Source organism: Panonychus citri, unplaced genomic scaffold (assembly GCF_014898815.1).
Source record: "Panonychus citri isolate SS breed McGregor unplaced genomic scaffold, ASM1489881v1 Contig00095, whole genome shotgun sequence".
NCBI lineage: Eukaryota > Metazoa > Arthropoda > Arachnida > Trombidiformes > Tetranychidae > Panonychus > Panonychus citri.
In genome coordinates this window covers 652,556-672,068 of record NW_026515500.1, presented here as the reverse complement: position 1 = coordinate 672,068, position 19,513 = coordinate 652,556, and the positions used below count along the sequence as shown (strand labels likewise).

At 32.9% G+C, this 19,513-nt stretch overlaps 5 protein-coding genes across 5 annotated transcripts; 1 reads left to right on the top strand and 4 right to left on the bottom strand.

The window, feature by feature from the left end:
• Window positions 1–35: 35 nt before the first annotated feature.
• On the bottom strand, window positions 36–2,368 carry LOC128387883 (UDP-glucose 6-dehydrogenase-like). The gene is given in 5 exon segments (XM_053347168.1): window positions 36–702; window positions 767–888; window positions 891–956; window positions 1,050–1,427; window positions 1,520–2,368. Coding segments are annotated over 5 exon segments (1,506 nt in total). The 5' UTR covers window positions 1,857–2,368; the 3' UTR covers window positions 36–99.
• Window positions 2,369–3,242: 874 nt separating this feature from the next.
• LOC128388114 (saccharopine dehydrogenase-like oxidoreductase) lies at window positions 3,243–7,585 on the bottom strand. Its single transcript, XM_053347472.1, is given in 5 exon segments — window positions 3,243–3,987; window positions 4,255–4,530; window positions 6,025–6,360; window positions 6,363–6,972; window positions 7,151–7,585. Coding segments are annotated over 5 exon segments (2,094 nt in total). The 5' UTR covers window positions 7,478–7,585; the 3' UTR covers window positions 3,243–3,442.
• On the top strand, window positions 4,682–5,806 carry LOC128387884 (distal membrane-arm assembly complex protein 2-like). The gene has a single exon (XM_053347169.1). The coding sequence runs from the start codon at window positions 4,824–4,826 to the stop codon at window positions 5,706–5,708; it is 885 nt and encodes a 294-aa protein (XP_053203144.1). The 5' UTR covers window positions 4,682–4,823; the 3' UTR covers window positions 5,709–5,806.
• A 7,673-nt stretch (window positions 7,586–15,258) lies between the features above and the next one.
• Window positions 15,259–16,020, bottom strand: LOC128387889 (spidroin-1-like). Its single transcript, XM_053347173.1, has one exon. It carries the CDS (start codon window positions 15,869–15,871, stop codon window positions 15,416–15,418), a length of 456 nt encoding a protein of 151 aa, XP_053203148.1. The 5' UTR covers window positions 15,872–16,020; the 3' UTR covers window positions 15,259–15,415.
• A 1,548-nt stretch (window positions 16,021–17,568) lies between these two features.
• LOC128387886 (prisilkin-39-like) lies at window positions 17,569–19,497 on the bottom strand. Its single transcript, XM_053347171.1, is given in 5 exon segments — window positions 17,569–17,781; window positions 17,863–18,144; window positions 18,211–18,287; window positions 18,290–18,795; window positions 18,873–19,497. Coding segments are annotated over 5 exon segments (1,473 nt in total). The 5' UTR covers window positions 19,370–19,497; the 3' UTR covers window positions 17,569–17,670.
• Window positions 19,498–19,513: the final 16 nt, after the last annotated feature.

Below are 19,513 nucleotides of genomic sequence, written 5' to 3'. Positions count from 1 at the left end.
CTCATTGAATGATAAGATTCATAAAATATCGAAGATCAACTATTGATGGTCAATTGGTTTATCAGTTAAACATAATTCAATTATGGTAAAAAGATATTGTCAAAATTTGAACAAGTAAAATCGATCGGAAATCAATAAAACATATTGATGATTAAGAGGATTTTCAATATTAGTTGAGTTGATTAGCTCAAAGCACTTGACATTGGCCTCTCGACGTAATTTTTTTCCAATTGTTTCAACGTGAAATCCGATTGAAGTTAATTGTTGATGGTCCAAAATTAATCGACCGTCAAAAACACAGGCCGGTTTCTTCATGACATTGTACATTTTTTGGTAATCGTAGTGTTTGAATTCATCCCAATCGGTGCAGATTATTAGACAATGAGATGAACTCGAAGCTTCGTAAGGGTCATCATGAATTTCAACCAATGAATCAAGTGAATCCCGTTCTTCGGGTAAGACTGACCTTAGATCATTCATAATTTGCTTTGGACACACTTTTGGGTCATAAATGTTCAATTTCGCGCCTTCCTTGAGAAGATCACGGCAAATATAAATCGCAGGTGATTCTCGAGTGTCTCCCGTGTCGGCTTTGAATGCGAAACCAAAAATCGTCAATCGTTTATCGGTGATGGTGTAGCATAGACATTCAATTATACGCTGAGCGAATCGTTTCTTTTGGTAATTGTTTAACACGATAACCTGATCGATAGAATTTTATCATTAGATTCACTTGGAACAATCTATTCGAGAAATTTGTTCTTACCTGATTCCAATATTCGGCGACTTCATATAAGTGCATAGTCTTTGCCAGGTAGACGAGGTTGAGGACATCTTTCTGGAAGCAACTTCCACCAAACCCGACACCCGCTCGAAGAAATTTATCCCGATTCTGGTATCAGTTCCAACGGCTTTGGCCACTTCCCTTACATCGGCACCAGTTGCTTCACAAATGGCTGAATCGACAAAAGAGTTAATCAATTTAAAACAATTAAATTTGGTACACTTTTTCTGGTTTTGATTATCAAAACTTTCGTCTCAATTTTTACCTGAAATCGCATTGATTGATGATATTTTCTGGGCGAGAAAAGCATTGGCAGTCAATTTGGAGAGCTCAGCTGACCAAAGATTAGTACTAATTATCTTCTTTGGATCAACCCAATTAGTATATATTGAAGTTAATTTTGCCACTGCTTCTTGACCCGCTTCACTTTCCTCTCCGCCTATTAGGATACGATCCGGATTAAGAAGGTCATTAATCGCTGTGCCCTCGGCGAGAAACTCAGGATTGGATAAAACTTGGAAGCAAAGACCTGGCTTTTGGTTTGCTTTTAATATTCTGTTTACCAATTCAGCGGCCTTAACAGGAACTGTACTTTTCTCAACGACAATTTTACTCGCCTTTGCATTGTCGGCGATAATCCGACCTTAAATGATGAAAGAATCAGCAGAAAGTTCTACACTTTAATCTTGATCTAATATTAATCGATCACATATTGTTACTCATCAAAATACTTACAAACAAAGTCTAAATTTTTCAAATCAGCGGCTTCACCTTCACCAATACCGAATGTTTTAGTCGGCGTATTAACCGAAATAAAGATCAAATCAGCGGCATCAATTTCTCCTTTGACATCGGTTGAAAAGAAAAGATTGGAACCTCGACATTTTTTAACAATGTCTTCCAATCCTGGTTCATAGATTGGAAGAGAATCAGAATTCCAAGATTCAATTCGATTCTCATTCGAATCGACAACCACCACAGTGAGATGAGGACATTTCGAGGCGATCACGCAACTTGTTGGTCCACCGACATAACCAGCACCAATACAACAGATTCTTTTGACATCCTTCATATTTGATTTCTACAGAAGAAAAAAGAAACAATCAACACACAGAGAAAAAATAGATGAAACGAATTCGTAAATTAGGTTAACTAATTGTAGATGAAAAGTGTTAATCAGATGAAAGAATCACAAGGCGAGAATCACAAGAAACGTTGGAGAAAATGATGTTCCAATGATGATGGCGAATAGAAGAGAACCAAGAGTTGCAGGTGAATTTAAAGGTAGAATGTGAGAGAGAGAAAAGGGAGAGTAAATGACAAGGATGAGATGATGATGATGATGATGGAAAAGAAAAGAAAACCAATCAAACAAGAAATTGATCGGAAGCGGAATTTAACCTCAGGCCAAACCTACACACACACTTAGAGAGAAAGAGAGAGAGAGAGAAATGAAACTAATCATTTTCTCCATTCATCCAATTGCTCCTTCTTAAAGTCATCGTTTTATCTTCTAACAATTTGTTTTATTATTAACCAAAGGTAAATTCATCATAATCATCACTGTAATTAACTTAATCATCGTCAAGAACAATCATTAACCGGTAATCAACTTGTTCCTTTTCAATTTTCCCGGTTTTCGATGCAACTGTTTTCCTATCTCCACATTTTATTGGATATTAATTGTCATCATCTCGTTCATTTAATTGTCTTTTATTTCTTTAATCATTTAATTATTTATCAACCAATTGTAATCTCGATCACCATCACTTTCTGTTGACAGGTTAATTTGTTTCTTCAACAGTTTTAATTGTCTAATCAAATCAAATCAAAAGAAACAGTGAAAACGTTTCCATTCTGAGTGACAGTTTTTATGGTAAACAATTGACTCTTTTGTTAATTAATTGTAATCATTTTACTCTTACCTTGATTTTGTCTTCTCTTCCTTTTTTTGGAGCAATTATTACATTGATTGGTTTTATCATAGAATCATAATTGTTGTGGAATTGTAATCAACTGTGATCAAAAGAAATCAAGGTTCCCAATGGAAACAACAATCTACTCACATTCAATCATAAACTGTCAACACATTGACAATGCGCCGTTACCTACATCTGTAATTGTGAACAATCAACGAGATAATTAACTAATTCAGTTAGGTAAATTAATGGTTCTCCCTCTTGGAAAGGGTTGAAACAATTTAGAAAATTTTGTTGGGAAAAAAACACCTTCGGGCGAATTGAATTTATTATTTCTTTTTCTTGGTAATTAATTTGATGAATGTTAACTGGTGATCTCTCCAATATCATCAAATAAAAACAAAATTAATAAATCAATTGACAATCAAGAGATGGGAACGACCTTAACAATTTAAAATCTCTAATGGAACAAGTTTACAATCAACATAAACCTGTTGATTAACCTTTGAGATATTAAAAGTGAAACTAAATTAGGGAGATTTTAGATTAAATTACTAATTTAATTTACAAATTAATCAACACAGTGTTTAAACTATGATACATCTAAGGAATAAAAAAAACTATGGGAAAATTTATACATAATTGTTTTGGTTTCATTGATTAGGATGATTAATACAATTTTGACTAATATGTTATATGATCTGTGAGAGAGAGAGGTGATAATTTTAAATGAGATGATTTAAGCGGCGAAACTTTTGAGATCTTCCAATAATTTGATGTATCTCTCATGTTCGTAACCGGTACAATAATCAATTAAATGAGAAGCAAATTCTTTACCAATACCTCGCTCATCAAGATAATCCATAAGAATATCATATAATTGACCATCTATCAGGGAAGCATCGCCCATGTAGACATTATCATCTATTTCTTCAGCAGGTTTGTCTAGAACAGTGATTGCATCGATTTCAAAAATATCCTCAGTTGATGGTTGAGGATTAGCTGATTGAGCATCTTCTTCAAATTGATTCATATCACTGGAAAAATTACAAGATAAACAAAGAGTTTTTCCTGTTGGTTTGATAATTTCTATAGAAAAACTTGGTTTAGACAACAATGGACCAGGAGCTGGTGCATTTTCTGATTCCGCTGACTCAGAAACATCTTCGTCTGTAGTTGAACCATTAACATTCAATCTAATACGAATGGTTTCATCTTTAAATTTTCTAGTTAATTCTACTAAAGCTCCATCAGCCTTGACTTCGAAACCAGGAATATTTTTCACTGTAGAAAAGAAAATGGGGGAAAAAAGAAAACCAGCATGGGATTAGAAAAGATTCATAATGAGAGCATGGTCATGGTTTTAAAGAATCTGACTAATATAAATTATCTCTTAATCAGAAAACGCTGAGTTCAAGTCAGGGGACATCATTATCCGTAGACGTTATTTCATCATGCGGAGATAATTTACATTAGAAAGAGAATAGAAATTGGTAAGAACAAAAGAACATGTTACTTATATAGAACAAAAATTCTAATTCCAAATCTTACCTGGTTTACTTGAAGACTTTTCAGCTTTAATTTCTTCATTGAGAAAGGATTCCATTTCTTTACCAATATTTCCACTACTGTAGAAACGATTTAAATTAATTGGTAAATAATTTGATGAAAAACGTGGTACATTTAATAGAGAAGATGAGATTGGTTTTTTCAAGGAAGAAGAAAGGGAAATAAATCTAAGAGATGATGAAAAGGTTGGTTTAGGTGAAGATTTAAGGAAAATGGATCCAAATCTGGTTAATTTGGACAACATGATTAGTATAATTTAAACAGAAATTAGACAAAAGATTAAGTATTAATTCCAGTTTAATTAAGTAATTTAAAAGAAACGTGCTTTCGGTCAACTTATATAAGGATTTTTTCCCGGAAAGTGGTCGAATGTGTCTCCCTCTATGACTTCCTCTCGGAATTAGAAAATGTTGTTTGTTTTGAGAAAATTTTTCTCTCAAAATTAATCAACAAAGATGTTTATTCATATGTTTTGGTGATAATTTATTTACCTTTTTTTCTTTTTGTTTTTCGTTATTTTGGTTAATTAGGTGATTAAGTTGATTATAATCATGGCTATGAAAAGGTTAATTTCTGGTGTTAATCAAATGATTAAATCTAGTGAATCAAAAGCTAGTCGATTGGTTGCTTATGAAGGTGGTCAATACGTTCCGATGGTTAAAAAGGACATCCCATTACCTGCTCCAATTGATATTCCTTGTCATCCTGAGCTATTAACAGTTGAACATGTTGATCGTGCAATTGAAGTTTATCAAGAGGAATTTAAGACAATTACCTGTAGTTATATTGAGATAAAAAAAAGCATTATGGCACCTGAAGATCCAAAGGATATGTTTGATGAAAGTGACAAACAATTGAGATATTACTCAAAGAAACGATATCGATTAAGCGACTTACTTGAAAGAGCGAGGGCCAGAAGTAAATTGAAGGATATAATCGCTCAAAAGTTTAACCCTAAACGAACAGGGATTCTTGGACCTGATTTAGCTGCTTCTCATTTCATCACCTATCGAGGAGGTCGAGTTAAATTTGTTGGATCGGACACTTGGGTCTCGACGGACATTGTCCTACCAAAGGTCATGGACACGGCCTTCAAGGTGGAACGAATCGATGCCTCTGCTTGTGAACTTCGTTACGAAGGTCTTGACAATTTGATTAATCTAAAGCAACTTGTCCATTTAGACTTATCTGATAATCCACTGGACGATTGGGCTTGCGGTCGATTGGCTTGTCATTTTAGAAATTCAACCAAATTGAAATATCTCAATCTCTCCGATAACAAGGACGTAACAGCGATCGGTTTACAATCATTGATTAGAATTCCAACTTTGGAAACAATTGTAATCACTGGAACCAAGGCAGCAAATTATCAACATTTAGAACTACTAATGATTCTTATTCAAGATCTTAACCCTAAATGTAAAATTGAAGTTTAAGCTAATCAACAAACGTGTAAATTAAGTGTTATTAGATATGTAAATAGTTGATGAAATAGATTTAAATGATTAGTCAATTAAAAGTTATTAGAACTTAATTTTTTGCTCCTCTCTGAGTTTCATATATTTTGTTTTTCTTTATTTTCTCATCTTTATCAAGAGTGACAGAGAGAGATATTTGATTATCTATTTACATTAATTTATTTACAATATTGTTTTATGTGTTTTGCTGATTCTTTTGCCAATTGGAAAATAGCAAATAGAAAGACTTTTGTACAATTTGGCCTTTGATCCATTGATTGATTGGTTGATTAGCCGATTAATTCATACGAAACTGCATGGCGATTTAATCGTTGACGGAGTGATGTGTTTCGAAAAGCAAATGCAGGAGTTAAACAGCCACCTTCGAATGGCATTTTATCGCTTTCTTCGAGGATTGTTAGGCCTGACTGAATGAGACATCGGGAGGTTGTCTCATAACCAGGATCGGGACCGAAAATGAGACAACTTAAAGTCTTATTGGGTGGGTGATCATATTCATCGCCCTGACAGGGAGTCGTCCAACCTTTTCCTACACACTGAAAGGTAAATGAAATGTCTTCAAGTTGTCGTCGGGTTGGTCCTTCTTTAGAAAAATATCCAACGGTGAAAACTTTGGATATTTAAGTAACAATTTACGGGTGAAATTGAAATAGGTGAGAAAATTAAAGTATAACATTCCAAGGGTGAGTATGATTGCATGATAGATTTTGGGTACCACAATATACTCTTCAAATTGTACAGGTCTTTCATTCTGATATTCATGGAACCATCTTTGACTATTGTTTACAATATCACGATCAGAAAATGAGAGAGGAACACACCAACCACCCAATTCCTCATTTCTCCAGGGTAAAAATTTAACTTTCATTGGATATTTTGGTGAAGGTAAATTCTTGGTGAATAATTGACTTCGATATCTGTGTCTCACTTCAAGTAATTGATTAGCATTGGAAAAAGATTCAACAAGAGTATGAAGAGCTCCATAGTTAAGTGTGATTCCATGTTTTCCTTGTTTTGATTTTAAAAATCCTTCTACTTGACTTAGTCTACCAGATGAAAATTTCTGCTTCAAATAATCGGTACCAATTTCCGCTGGAATAGCACCATAACCACATGAACCGATAATATAGACACCTGCTGATCGAGCAGCTCCATGATACTTTAACTGAATACTTTCAAGATATTGATGTTCACCAGAAATATCAACCATATGAGCTTTTCTCTAGGGAAAAAAAATCAAAACAAAACAAAACAATAAGTGATAAAAGTAAACATCGCTTTGTAGTAAACGATTTTTAGATCGAAAGGAGATTCGATCAACAACCAAATCAAGATATTCCTGTTATATAGCAGTTCTGTATGGAAGAATAAAGAAACAATTAAATAATCTAAATATTCACCTGAATACAAGCTTTGACAACTTGTTCACCATAAAGTATGTAAGGTCCACACGCATTGAGAACAACCTTTGTCTTTTTGCACATTGAGAGTAAACTTTCCTCATTTTCAATCTCAGCGATGATTAAACCAATTGAATCAAGATTCTTATCCAATTGTAAAGCTGTTTCCTTAATCAATGATTCCAATTTAGCTTTATTTCTTCCCGCTATGGCAACTTTTCTGGGAATCTTTTCAATCTCCTGCCAGAGAATTAGGTTACGGAAAACATATCTACCTGTGTAACCGGTGGCACCGAACACAGTTAAATCATATTCTTTACCCTCCATGATACCCACCAAGATTGATGATTAAGATAGTAAAGATAATTTTTAGAATGGAATTAGAAAAAACAAACAATCCAAAAAGACCAAAATCAATCAACAAACTGTTGTCATCAAAATGTTTGATGATCAAAAAATAACCAGAAAAAAATCAAAACAAACCAAGAATTCGAGAACAGCGCCATCTAGTGAGTAGATTTCAAAATACTCAGATTCCAATTTAGTTTTAATCATCTTGATGATCAATTTAATTAAGAATCAAATTCAACTGATTATGTCTGTTTGTAAGGTAATATACGATTCTAATTGGTAAAATTTCCTTTATTCTTGACTTATTAATAGGAGTCTATTCCATTGGAATTCAATACCCAACTTTCCGTTGCCACACCCGAACTGGGGCAAAATTCACGATAAAGTTGCACACTTTTGATCTATTGATATTTTGTATAACTCATAATGAGAAGTATAATGATCTAGCAGAATTTAGTGTTTGACGGAGGTCAATTTTAGGGTTGACATACCTTTTTAACAAATGCAACAAAATTCAAAAAACTTTCTATCATCAAAGTTACTTTTGTTTGCTTGTCAAAGTTTTAAATTAAGTTTACAATCAAATGAAAAAAGAGGATAAACCAATTATCAATATAATCTCATTTAATTGTTTTGCAATCAATCCCCTTTCCAAAGACCGTTCCCAATGATTTTTTAATTTTGTGCCTCAAAATTAACTCAAAATACTATAACAATTATATGAATTGAATATTGATTTCACTCGTATTTTATTAAACTTTTTCTTGTAATTTTTTCTACTCATAATCTTCACTTGCCCTCAACTAATTTCTTCTGGATTCATTGTTAATCTATCAAAGTATACGATTGAAAAGTAAAATAGTTAATAAGTTAAGTTAATTTAAACAAACATAATTAACTGAACAATTAAGTCCATTTTCATATGTAGCTTGAACTTTAAGCCGAAAAAAATCAGCTTGAAGTGAAAATATCGAGCTGACGGACATATCTTGAGTCTTACCCTTTTTTTAATTAATTCCATTCCCAATGGTTGTAAATTTCGTACGTCGCAACTAACTTAGAATACTATTACAAGTACATAGTTGTATATAAATCGAAAATTGATTTTAATTATTTTATTAAACTTTCTCTCGAATTTTTTTTAATCCCTAATCATCCCTTTGGACAAAATTAATCTTCTACTGATTCATTTTTAATCTATCAAAGCATCAGATTTAAAAGAGAGAAAAGAGAAACAAATTCAAAGTAATTTATTTGATTTAATGTTAATGTTATTTAAGTTAATTTAATGATACATTTGATTAGTTAATTTCCAATAGACTTTTAATTGTTATTATGATTGATTCTTATAAAAAAATTTGTCAATGATAATAAAACTGAACCAAATGTGAAGAATCTCAATTGAGAAATTCACTAATCAAGTAAACGGAAAGAGAATCGAAAGTTGCTTCCAGAATTGTTTATCAATATTAATTTTCTATAATTTGAGCTTGCGATATTTTCAAATGAGAAAATAGAAAAGAATATACAGCCACAGAAATTGAGTTTGGAACAAAAATTATTTCAATTCGCGCATTGAGTGATTAAATTGTGATTAACTTGATTATCTTATCTAAAACCCAATGTTTTTCAATCTTATCAATTCATATATTAAAGTTTGAATTGATTGTGTGCGCGAGCGATTTAATTTTTGTTCCTAACTCAATTTCTGTGGCTGTATATCAATACATTAATATTCATTCTCGGAATATTGTGATGCTAAAGGGTGTGTAGTTTAAAAACTGAAATTAAGAGATAAGAAAACCACAAAGACAAAGGTAAGAAAAAAAGATAAGCTAACCTTTTACCAGTTATTTTCTTATCTCTAAATTTCAGTTTTTAAACTACACACCCTTTAGATATTAATTCATTAAATCTGAAAATTTTTTATCTACTTATTAATAATACGAGGACCTCTGATTACTTCAATCAAATCCTCCTGTAATTTAAACTCGCAATATTTTAAATGAGCAAATAGAAATGAATATATCAATACATTAATATTCATTCTCGGAATATTGTGATGTTAGATATCAATTCATTAAATCTGGAGCTTTGTGATCTACTTATTATGAGGACCACTGATTACTTCAATCAAATCCTCAACTTGGATTTAATCTAAAATAAGTCGCTGAGAACGAAGAAGAAATTGAACTCATGATCTTGGAAAAAAGTTATTATAGAGAGCAAGCAAAGTTCTGATGTCGGAAACCTCGAACCAGAGTAGAAGATGAAATAAAGCCATATGAGAATGACGAAAAACGACAAATATCTGAAAGTTTTAGGTGGTTGGAGTGGATTTTTTTTCAACACTTAGAATTTAACTGTTTAAAATAGAGATTAATAAATTGGGAAACACCAGTACATTATTTTCCCATTGCGTTACCTACTACTTGACCAACTTGATTAATTGTTTGACTAGCTGCTCCTGCATCTACATATCCGACGGATGCGCTACTTAATATATGAACCAACGCACTGACTACTTCCAATAAGGTTTGAGCCAAGATTTCACATTGACTCAAACCAGGATTAGATGCTGCAACCGAAGAAGCAATGCCACTTATAGCGCTGGAAAGACTGCATTAACTCCACCATTTGATATGATGTTTTGTGCAGCTGAAGAGACCCTTGAAGTAGCAGCGGGTGACGAGAGTCTTGAAACCGTGTTCGAGACAGTGGTAGTGGAAGCACCAGAACCAGAGCCAGCCCCTACACCTACACCTGAACCATAACCTTGACCATAACCAGAACCAGAACCAGCACCAGAAACAGGATTCTGGTTGGATAAAGATGACATAAGGCCAAGGAAAATGGTGATGAACCAAAAAAAATTAACGACAAAAAGTGGATTAAAACTCATCATTTTCTCGTGATTAACAATTTAAATTTTAATTGATGAATACATTCACTGATTCGAATGAAAATTAAATTTAAATATAATTTTCTATTTGAATAATTTCACCTTTTATAAGATTTTCTCACATGTCAACGTGTTGTTTTGGCCTTGATAAAGTTACCTGAACAAATTCAAACATAAATTGAATTAAAATTAGATTATCTTAATTATAACAATAGTATGGATTTAGCTTTATCATAGCATAAGCCGAGTCGATAGTTGATCGTATTACTTTTTAAATCTTACTCGTGATTACTGACTCTCCTATGATATAATTCTTACTCAATTCCAAAGCTTTGAGATAATTAGTCCCAGTGTCACGGAAACTTCTATCATCGATACTTATCGTTGCTCGATCACAATATCCAGTACTAGAAACACGACCTCCATCATAATACATGTAGTAACGAAGAAGTTGACTTAATCTCAATCTTGATCCAGTTGCAGTTTTGGTTAAACTCCACTGGTAAGTCCACAATGGGAGAACTTGAATAATTCAAGTTGAATTTAATTTGTCGAGCATTGAGAAACTTTTTGTCTGTGGAAAGAAATTAACAAGATAATTAATTGGACCGTTTTGATTCTCCAATCTTAATTGTGTTGGTTTTTATTGTTTTTTCTCTTACCTGAGCAAATAGTGTTTGATGACATCCCCTGATCAGGAGGTGTGATGGTAAAGTTAAAAGGCTCACAGGTCAGAACATCTCAATCTTTACATACACCACTGGCCATTCGAATCTCTTCGTTCTTTTTGGCCTCCCAGCATCGGTCTGTTTCTTCTGGCTTAGGATGTCGACCGAAGCAAACCTTAAGATCAACTTCACTGCTGAAAAATTTCATCACAATGTCGTAGCTTTTAAGGAAATACTCAGGGTACATGGCCCAATACTGTAATCGCCCTGGTGTTATAAAAGCCTCGAAACCACTGGTCGCTTCTGAACTGAAACGTCGACAATCAGGGTATTGGAAAGTTGCTGAAACTTGACAAATATTTGTTTGTAAGGTAATTTACGATTCTAATTAGCTAAATTTCCTTATACTTGACTTATTAATAGGAATCATAAATAGGGGAAGAGCCTCTTCCAAGAGGTGAAATTTTTGTTGCTGGAAATAATTTTTCAACAAATTAAAGTTTTTAATTGTATTCAATTAAGAGGTTTAAAATTATAAAATGGATCAACAAGTTGATTGACAGTTTTTAAGTATGGGAATGAGACAATGGTACATTGAATTAGAATGAAACAAAAAACAATTGTAATAAAATAAATATACATTTTTCTTATGGGTTTATAACAATTAACATTTAATCAAAAATAATATTTGATCAATTGATTTAGATTATACTTAATCGGATGATCCCACAAGCGATTGGTGGACCTGAATTACCATCTCGTTTACTTTGGTTTACTATTACCATCGGCTTTTTCTGAGATCTGAAATCAATAATCAGGATCCTGGTACGATAAAGATGCCATAAGTCCCATGAAAATGGCGATTAACCAAAAAACATTAACGGCCATAAGTGGATTTAAACTCATTGTTCTTCTTGTGTTTAACACTTAAAATTTTAACTGATAGAAATGTTCACTAATTTGAATGAAAATTAAATTTAAATATAATTTTCTATTTGAATAATTTCACCTTTAATGTGATTTTCTAACATGTTCCAGTGTCGCTTTGGCCTCGATGCAGTTACCTGAACAAATCCAAACACAAACTGAATTAGAATTAGATTATCTACATGGTAATTAAGACAAATTCAGCAAATGCATCGTATTTAAAACACTTTCTATCATCAAAGTTACTTTTGTATGTTCGTCACAATTTTCAATTGAATTTACAATCAACCTGAAAAAAAAGAGGATAAATCAATCAGCAATATAATCTCATTTAATTGTTTTTTAATCAATTCCATTTCCAACAACCGTTCCCAAGGATTTGTTCTTTTCTTTTTTCTTTTTTCTCTTTCCTCCTTCTTCTTCTTTAACTCTCTTTCTTGCACGCTCTTCTCGGTCTCTCTTTTCTGAGTCATACAATCGCTCAGACGTAACTGCCGCTTGCAGTAAGCCTAGTTAGAGAAATAAAATAATGGTCAATTAATTATTTTTAATTGTTCAAAAAAATCACCACACCGATAAGGATGGATAGCAACGAGTAAAAAGATGAATAAGCTCCATGAAAATTACGAAAAACGAGACATGTCTGAACTTAAATTGTTTTATTTAACACTTAGAATATAACTGATTAAAACAGAGATGAATAAATTGGAAAACACCAGTATATTATTTCCCTATTATGTCACGGGCTGCATTAACAAGTTCACTTGTAGGTTTGGCAGCTGATGTCGGATTCACATATCCGACGGAGGCGTCACTTGATACATGATTCAACACACTGGTTATTTCCAACAAGCCTAAAATACCCGAGGCAGACTTCTCAAAATCACCCAAGCGATAAAAGGTGTTACTTCCGATTGCCCACCTAATATGGCTTTTACTGGCTCAATGACTCTTTGAGTTGAATTAACCTTGGTTAGATTGCCACTCTGATAAACAGAACCAGAACCAGAACCAGAACCAGAACCAGAACCCCAACCAGAACCCCAACCAGAACCCCAACCAGAACCCCGACCAGCAGCAGGAGCAGAACCAGGGTACTGACAGGATAAAGATGCCATAAGCCCCATGAAAATGGTGATTAACAAAATAAAATTAACGGCTACAAGTGGATTTAAACTCATTGTTCTTCTTGTGGTTAACACTTCCAATTTTAGCTGTTAGAAATTGATTCACTAATTTGAATGAAAATTAAATTTAAATAGAATTTTCTATTTGAATAATTTCACCTTTTATCTGGTTTTCTCACATGTCAACGTGTCGCTTTGTCCTCGGTGAAGTTACTTGAACAAACTCAAACATAAATTGAATTAGAATTAGATTATCTTCATGATAATTACGACAAATTCAGAAAATGCATCGTATTTAAAACACTTTCTATCATCAAAGTTACTTTTGTATGTTCGTCAAAATTTACAATTGAATTTACAATCTAATTGAAAAAAGAGGATAAATCAATTAGCAATATACAATATATACAGTCCTCGGCAAAAGTTTAAGGACAACAATCAATTGATTATTACTACTACCAATGGCTATTATATTTCTGAAAAAAATATAAATTTATCTTAAGTAGAACTCGAGTTATAATCAATTGATTGTTGTCCTTAAACTTTTGCCGAGGACTGTATGTATTAATAATCTCATTTAATTGTTTTTTTAACCAATCCGATTTCCAATTCGCTCCGTTGCATATTCAACGGATTCAAATTCACTTTACAGATCACACTAATAAAAGCAACTCTCTGGTAATTAAAACCGTAACGAAAGATTAGATAAGAAAAAAAATGATGTCTAATATGCATTAGAGTTAATTTTATAAATGAAAAAAGTCTTAGATCTGCATTTGAAACAAAATAGTCAATAATCTGTGAGGTATTCATAAATTTTATTTCCAGAACTATTCATGAAGGAATCGCTATGGAAGCTGAATCGCCCTGGTGTTATAAAAGCCTCGAAACCACTGGTCGCTTCTGAACTGATACGTCGTCGTTTTTGTATGTAATACAATATTATTTGTATATTAATACGATTCTAATTGGTAAAATTTTCTTATTCTTGACTTATTAATAGGAATCATAAATAGGGGGAAAGGTGAAATATTTGTTACTGGAAATGATTTTTCAGCAAATTGAAAGTTTTTAAAGTTTTTAATTGTAAACAATTAAGAGATTTATACTTGATCGGATGATCCCACAAGCGATGGGTGGACCTGAATTACCATCTCGTTTACTTTGGACACCAGATCCACGGCCAAGATCATCGGCTTTTTCTGAGATCTGAAATCAATCAAAAAAAAAGATTAAACAATTAAAACCAATAGATTAAATTGTCGAGCAACAATTATCAATATAAACAACTCACTGAAATGAAAAGAGAGAAACAAATTCAAGGTAAATCATTTGATTTGGTTAATTTTCAATAGACAGTCAATTGTGATTGTGATTGTAAAAAAAGAGGATAAATCAATTAGCTCTTGAGGAACATTGGATTGTATGCAAGAGTTGAAGTTCTTTTCAGTTATCTTTCCAATTAAATTACAAAAGGAAATTGGTTACGATGAATATGGTAGAGAAATAATGAAATGTGGCTTCTCAATTGGAGAAGGAATTGATCAAGATTATCATCAATCGCCTCAGGGGTTCACTGACAATGGAATCTATGTGACAAGTGTAAATATTGAAGGTCCAGCATGGAGATCGGGATTAAGAATTGGTGACAAAATTTTACAATGTAATGGCTACGATTTCACAATGGTGACGTATAAAAAGGCCATTGAATATATAAAGAAATTCCCAATATTGAATATGCTTGTTGCTCGACGTGGAGTAACTCAGGCTTGTTACAATTAGATTTAAATTGTAATCTAGTTGCAATTAACATACAACATCAACAATTGTGATCCAAAAAAGTAAAACAACCAACAATCAATAATTCTGTGCTTCCAATATCAACTAATATTATTACACAATTATGATCTCATGGTAAATACCATCAGCGAAAATCTCAAAATCAATTAACCGAATCTTTTCTTCAATTCTCACCATTCTGAATAATCCTTGAAATAATCTAATCTCTCCAATTATCCAGTAAAGGTTCTAAACAGCTAACTATTCAGAGTTAAGATCAAAACAGCTAAATTAGAGAAGACAATTTAGATGTCGCGATACAGTTTTGTTTGTTTAATTTAAGGACGATTTAGATGATTTTTGATTTGGTTATTTTAATGATACATTTGATTAGTTAATTATCAGTTAGACCTTTAATTGTGATTGACTTTTGTCAAAAAATTGTTTTATTTAACACTTAGAATTTTAACTGATTAAAACAGAGATGAATAAATTGGGAAACACCAGTACATTATTTTCCTTTTATGCCATTTTTAATGCCAGTTGCAGAGCTTGAAGATTGGCCCACTGCATCTACACTTTCGATGGATGAGCTACTTAATACGTGAACCAGCGCACTGACTACTTCCAATAAGGTTTGAACCAAGACTTCATCTCCTATCAAACCAGGATTAGATACAGAAACCATCGAACCAATGTTACTGATAACGCTGGAAAGATTGTTTTTATTAACTCCACCATTTGATATGATGTTTTGTACAGCTGAAGAGATCCTTGAAGTAGCATCGGCTGACGAAAGTCTTGAAACAGTGTTTGTGACAGGTGAAGTGGAAGCTTTAGCACCAGCACCAGAACCTTGACCATAACCAGAAACAGGATTCTGGTTGGATAAAGATGACAGGAGGCCAAGGAAAATGGTGATGAACCAAAAAAAATTAACGACAAAAAGTGGATTAAAACTCATCATTTTCTCGTGATTAACAATTTAAATTTTAATTGATGAATACATTCACTGATTCGAATGAAAATTAAATTTAAATATAATTTTCTATTTGAATAATTTCACCTTTTATATGATTTTCTCACATGTCAACGTGTTGTTTTGGCCTTGATAAAGTTACCTGAACAAATTCAAACATAAATTGAATTATAATTAAATTATCTTCATGACGATTTAAACAAATTCAACAAATGCATCACAATTTTAAATTGAGTTTACAATGAAAGTAAGAAGCAGCAGCAGTTATCAATATAAGCTCATTTAATTGTTTTTTTAATCAATCCCACTTCAAATGAGTGATAGTTTTGTGCGTCACAATTAACTCAAAATACTAATAATTATACAAAGGAAAATAACGAAACCGAATCTTTTCTTCAATTCTCACCATTCTGAATAATCCTTGAAATAATCTAATCTCTCCAATTATCCAGTAAAGGTTCTAAACAGCTAACTATTCAGAGTTAAGATCAAAACAGCTAAATTAGAGAAGACAATTTAGATGTTGCGATACAGTTTTGTTTGTTTAATTTAAGGACGATTTAGATGATTTTTGATTTGGTTATTTTAATGATACATTTGATTAGTTAATTATCAGTTAGACCTTTAATTGTGATTGACTTTTGTCAAAAAATTGTTTTATTTAACACTTAGAATTTTAACTGATTAAAACAGAGATGAATAAATTGGGAAACACCAGTACATTATCAAAACCCTCTCAGTGCACTAGCTACTGCTTGAGAAACTATTTCTGCAGATTCGGTGGATCCACTACTTGAAATGTTAACCAACGCAGTGACTAATTTTCTAGAAAATTGGGTTCGATCGGTGCATCATGGTGTCCCAAAAAAGTTACATTTAATTCCCAAGGGAAAAATAATTTTTTTATTCTGATCAGTCCGTTCGACTCAGCTCACCGAGAGCTTTCGATTGATACCTATTTCAAAAAAATCGGAAAAGTTCAGCAAAAAATCCCACATTTTGGCTATCCTCCTTTTAATTTAATTTATGAAGACGTTCACGGATTCGAATGAAAATTAAATATAAATATAGATTTCCTTTTCAAATGATTTCACCTTTTATATGATATTCTCACATGCCAACGTGTTACTTTGGCCTCGATGAACTTACCTGAGCAAATTCAAATATAAATTAGTTTATCTTTCTGACTAATTTAGACTAAATAATCAATAAATATCAAGTTCACTACTCAGTAATTAACCATTTCATCAACGTTTTCACAAAGTTGCTTTTATATGCATTTGCTTGTTCATCAATTTAATTTACGATCCACTTTGAATATTTACTTTAAAAAATAAACACAACTGTTATTGTCAAGTGTTTTCAATGAGAGGCTAATCATCAACAGATCACACTAATAAAAGCAACTCTCTGGTAATTCAAACCGTAACGAAAAATTAGATAAGAAAAAAAATAATGTCTAATATGCATTGTAATATATTAATACAATTCCATAAAGAATTGGTACAACAATTTCCTTATTCTTGACTTATTAATAGGAACCAAAAATAGGGAAAAAGATGAAATATTTGTTAAGGGAAGTGATTTTTCAATAAATTGAAAGTTTTTAAAGGTTTTAATTGTAAACAATCAAGAGGTTTAAAATTATAAAATGAATCAACAAGTTGATAGACAGTTTTTAAGTGTTGGAATGAAACAAAAAACAATTGTAATAAAATAAATATACATTTTTCTTATGGGTTTATAACAATTAACATTTAATCAAAAATGATATTTGATCAATTGATTTAGATTATACTTAATCGGATGATCCCACAAGCGATTGGTGGACCTGAATTACCATCTCGTTTACTTTGGACATCAGATCCACGGCCAAGATCATCGGCTTTTTCTGAGATCTGAAATCAATTAAAAAGATTAAACAATTAAAACCAATAGATTAAATTGTCGAGCAACAATTATTAATATAAACAACTCACTGCTATGGTACGATTTACAATTGAATAGCCACCAGTTAGACTTATCAGTAGATCGGTTAGATCAAAACTGGCTACACCATTGATATCGGCAAATATGTTACCCAGATCACCAATATGACGATTCCAATCATGTTTCCCACCGTGATCAGTTTTCTGAGGATTGTAATGATCTCCGGCAGACAAACAATCACCTCCAAGTAAAGGCATCTCATAGATATGTAACCCATGAGGACCTGGAGTTAGTCCCATTATTTTACCTTCGATAGAAACGGGTCGACTTCCCTAATGAATGATTGGTTGAATTTGGATTAGAGAAGAGGAAAAATTTTATTAACAGTAAATTCTTACGATTTGTTTGAAAACGATTGTTCCAGTTACTCCGGTTGGACCTGTGATCTCCGCTACCGCTCGCGCTGATTTAACCGGGGCTGCGATTGACTGGGAGAGAAAGTATTACCAAATAAATGGTCCATGTGATGGTAATTGGGTGTGTACGAGTTTGGTGGACTTGGGACGGTTCCTAACCAGCCCATTCGACGATTAAAATCAACATCGCCAAAACCTACTGGTGGTTGAGACCAAATATCACGAGAAACGGGAAGAAGTGACCCACCAATGGATGAAGAGGGCAAAGACGAAGCAGAAGGAGGAAGCAAAGGCGGTGTCATTGAACCATAACCACCACCTAAACCATAATCGGAAGACGATGTGGGTTGAGGGTAATTGTAATTAGAGCCATAATAATTAGATGGATAATAACTGGTCGGCGGTCGATAACCATTGTAAGTGAATGGATAACTTGTTGATCCATAAGAGTAGATCGGGTAATTTGACGAGCCCGTTGTGGGTGAACTCGAAGAACTGTGGGGGTAATATGGGTACGTAGGGTGACCTGGCCGATAGAACGATGCATATTTACAGTGAATAGCCAACCTACGAAAAAAGAGAAAAAGTTCTAAATTCGAACACATGAAATGGAACAAATTGTCGTAAGATCAACTTAGACTTACGCATTAGCGTAATTGTTATAAGCACTGTTGGTGTTGGAATAACTTGAGGTGGGCCAAGAGGAAGAGGAAGAATATGAATTTCGGGTTGGATATTGACTATAAAATTTCCACCATTCGTTGTAGGGATAAGCTGAACCCGAATAATAACCACCTGATGGATTCGAAGAGGGTAAACCGGACATGTAAGAATAATATGAGAACGGGAATGAAGATCCATAATAATTAGAACCATAAGTCGCCGATGGTTGGACAACATATCGAGATGAACCTGTCGACTGTGATGGCGGTAATGTCCAAGTTGATTGGTCTAAAGGTGAACGAAGTCCAGACGATGAGGTTATCCTGACGTTATCATAGTCTCGATTGTAACCATAATAGCCTGAGGGCCAGAATGTTGCTGATCCATGGAATCCAGGAAATTGAATTAAAATTCCAATAGAAAAGATAATTAACCATGAAGAGAAATGAAATATTGATAAAATTAACGAAAGTAACATAATTAACTTTGCAACATTTTCCAAAATCTCCAAAGTTAATCACTAATTAATTCAAATAAATGTGATCAAAATTAATCAACTTTCACTCTTATATTTATATATTTAAAGAGAGAGTGAGTGAGTGAGTGAGAGAGAAAAATATTC

What these genes read in the sequence shown, in the direction of transcription:
- LOC128387884 (XM_053347169.1), top strand. Translation starts at nt 4,824, where the DNA reads ATGGCTATGAAAAGGTTAATTTCTGGTGTTAATCAAATGATTAAATCT.
- LOC128387889 (XM_053347173.1), bottom strand. Translation starts at nt 15,871, where the DNA reads ATGATGAGTTTTAATCCACTTTTTGTCGTTAATTTTTTTTGGTTCATC.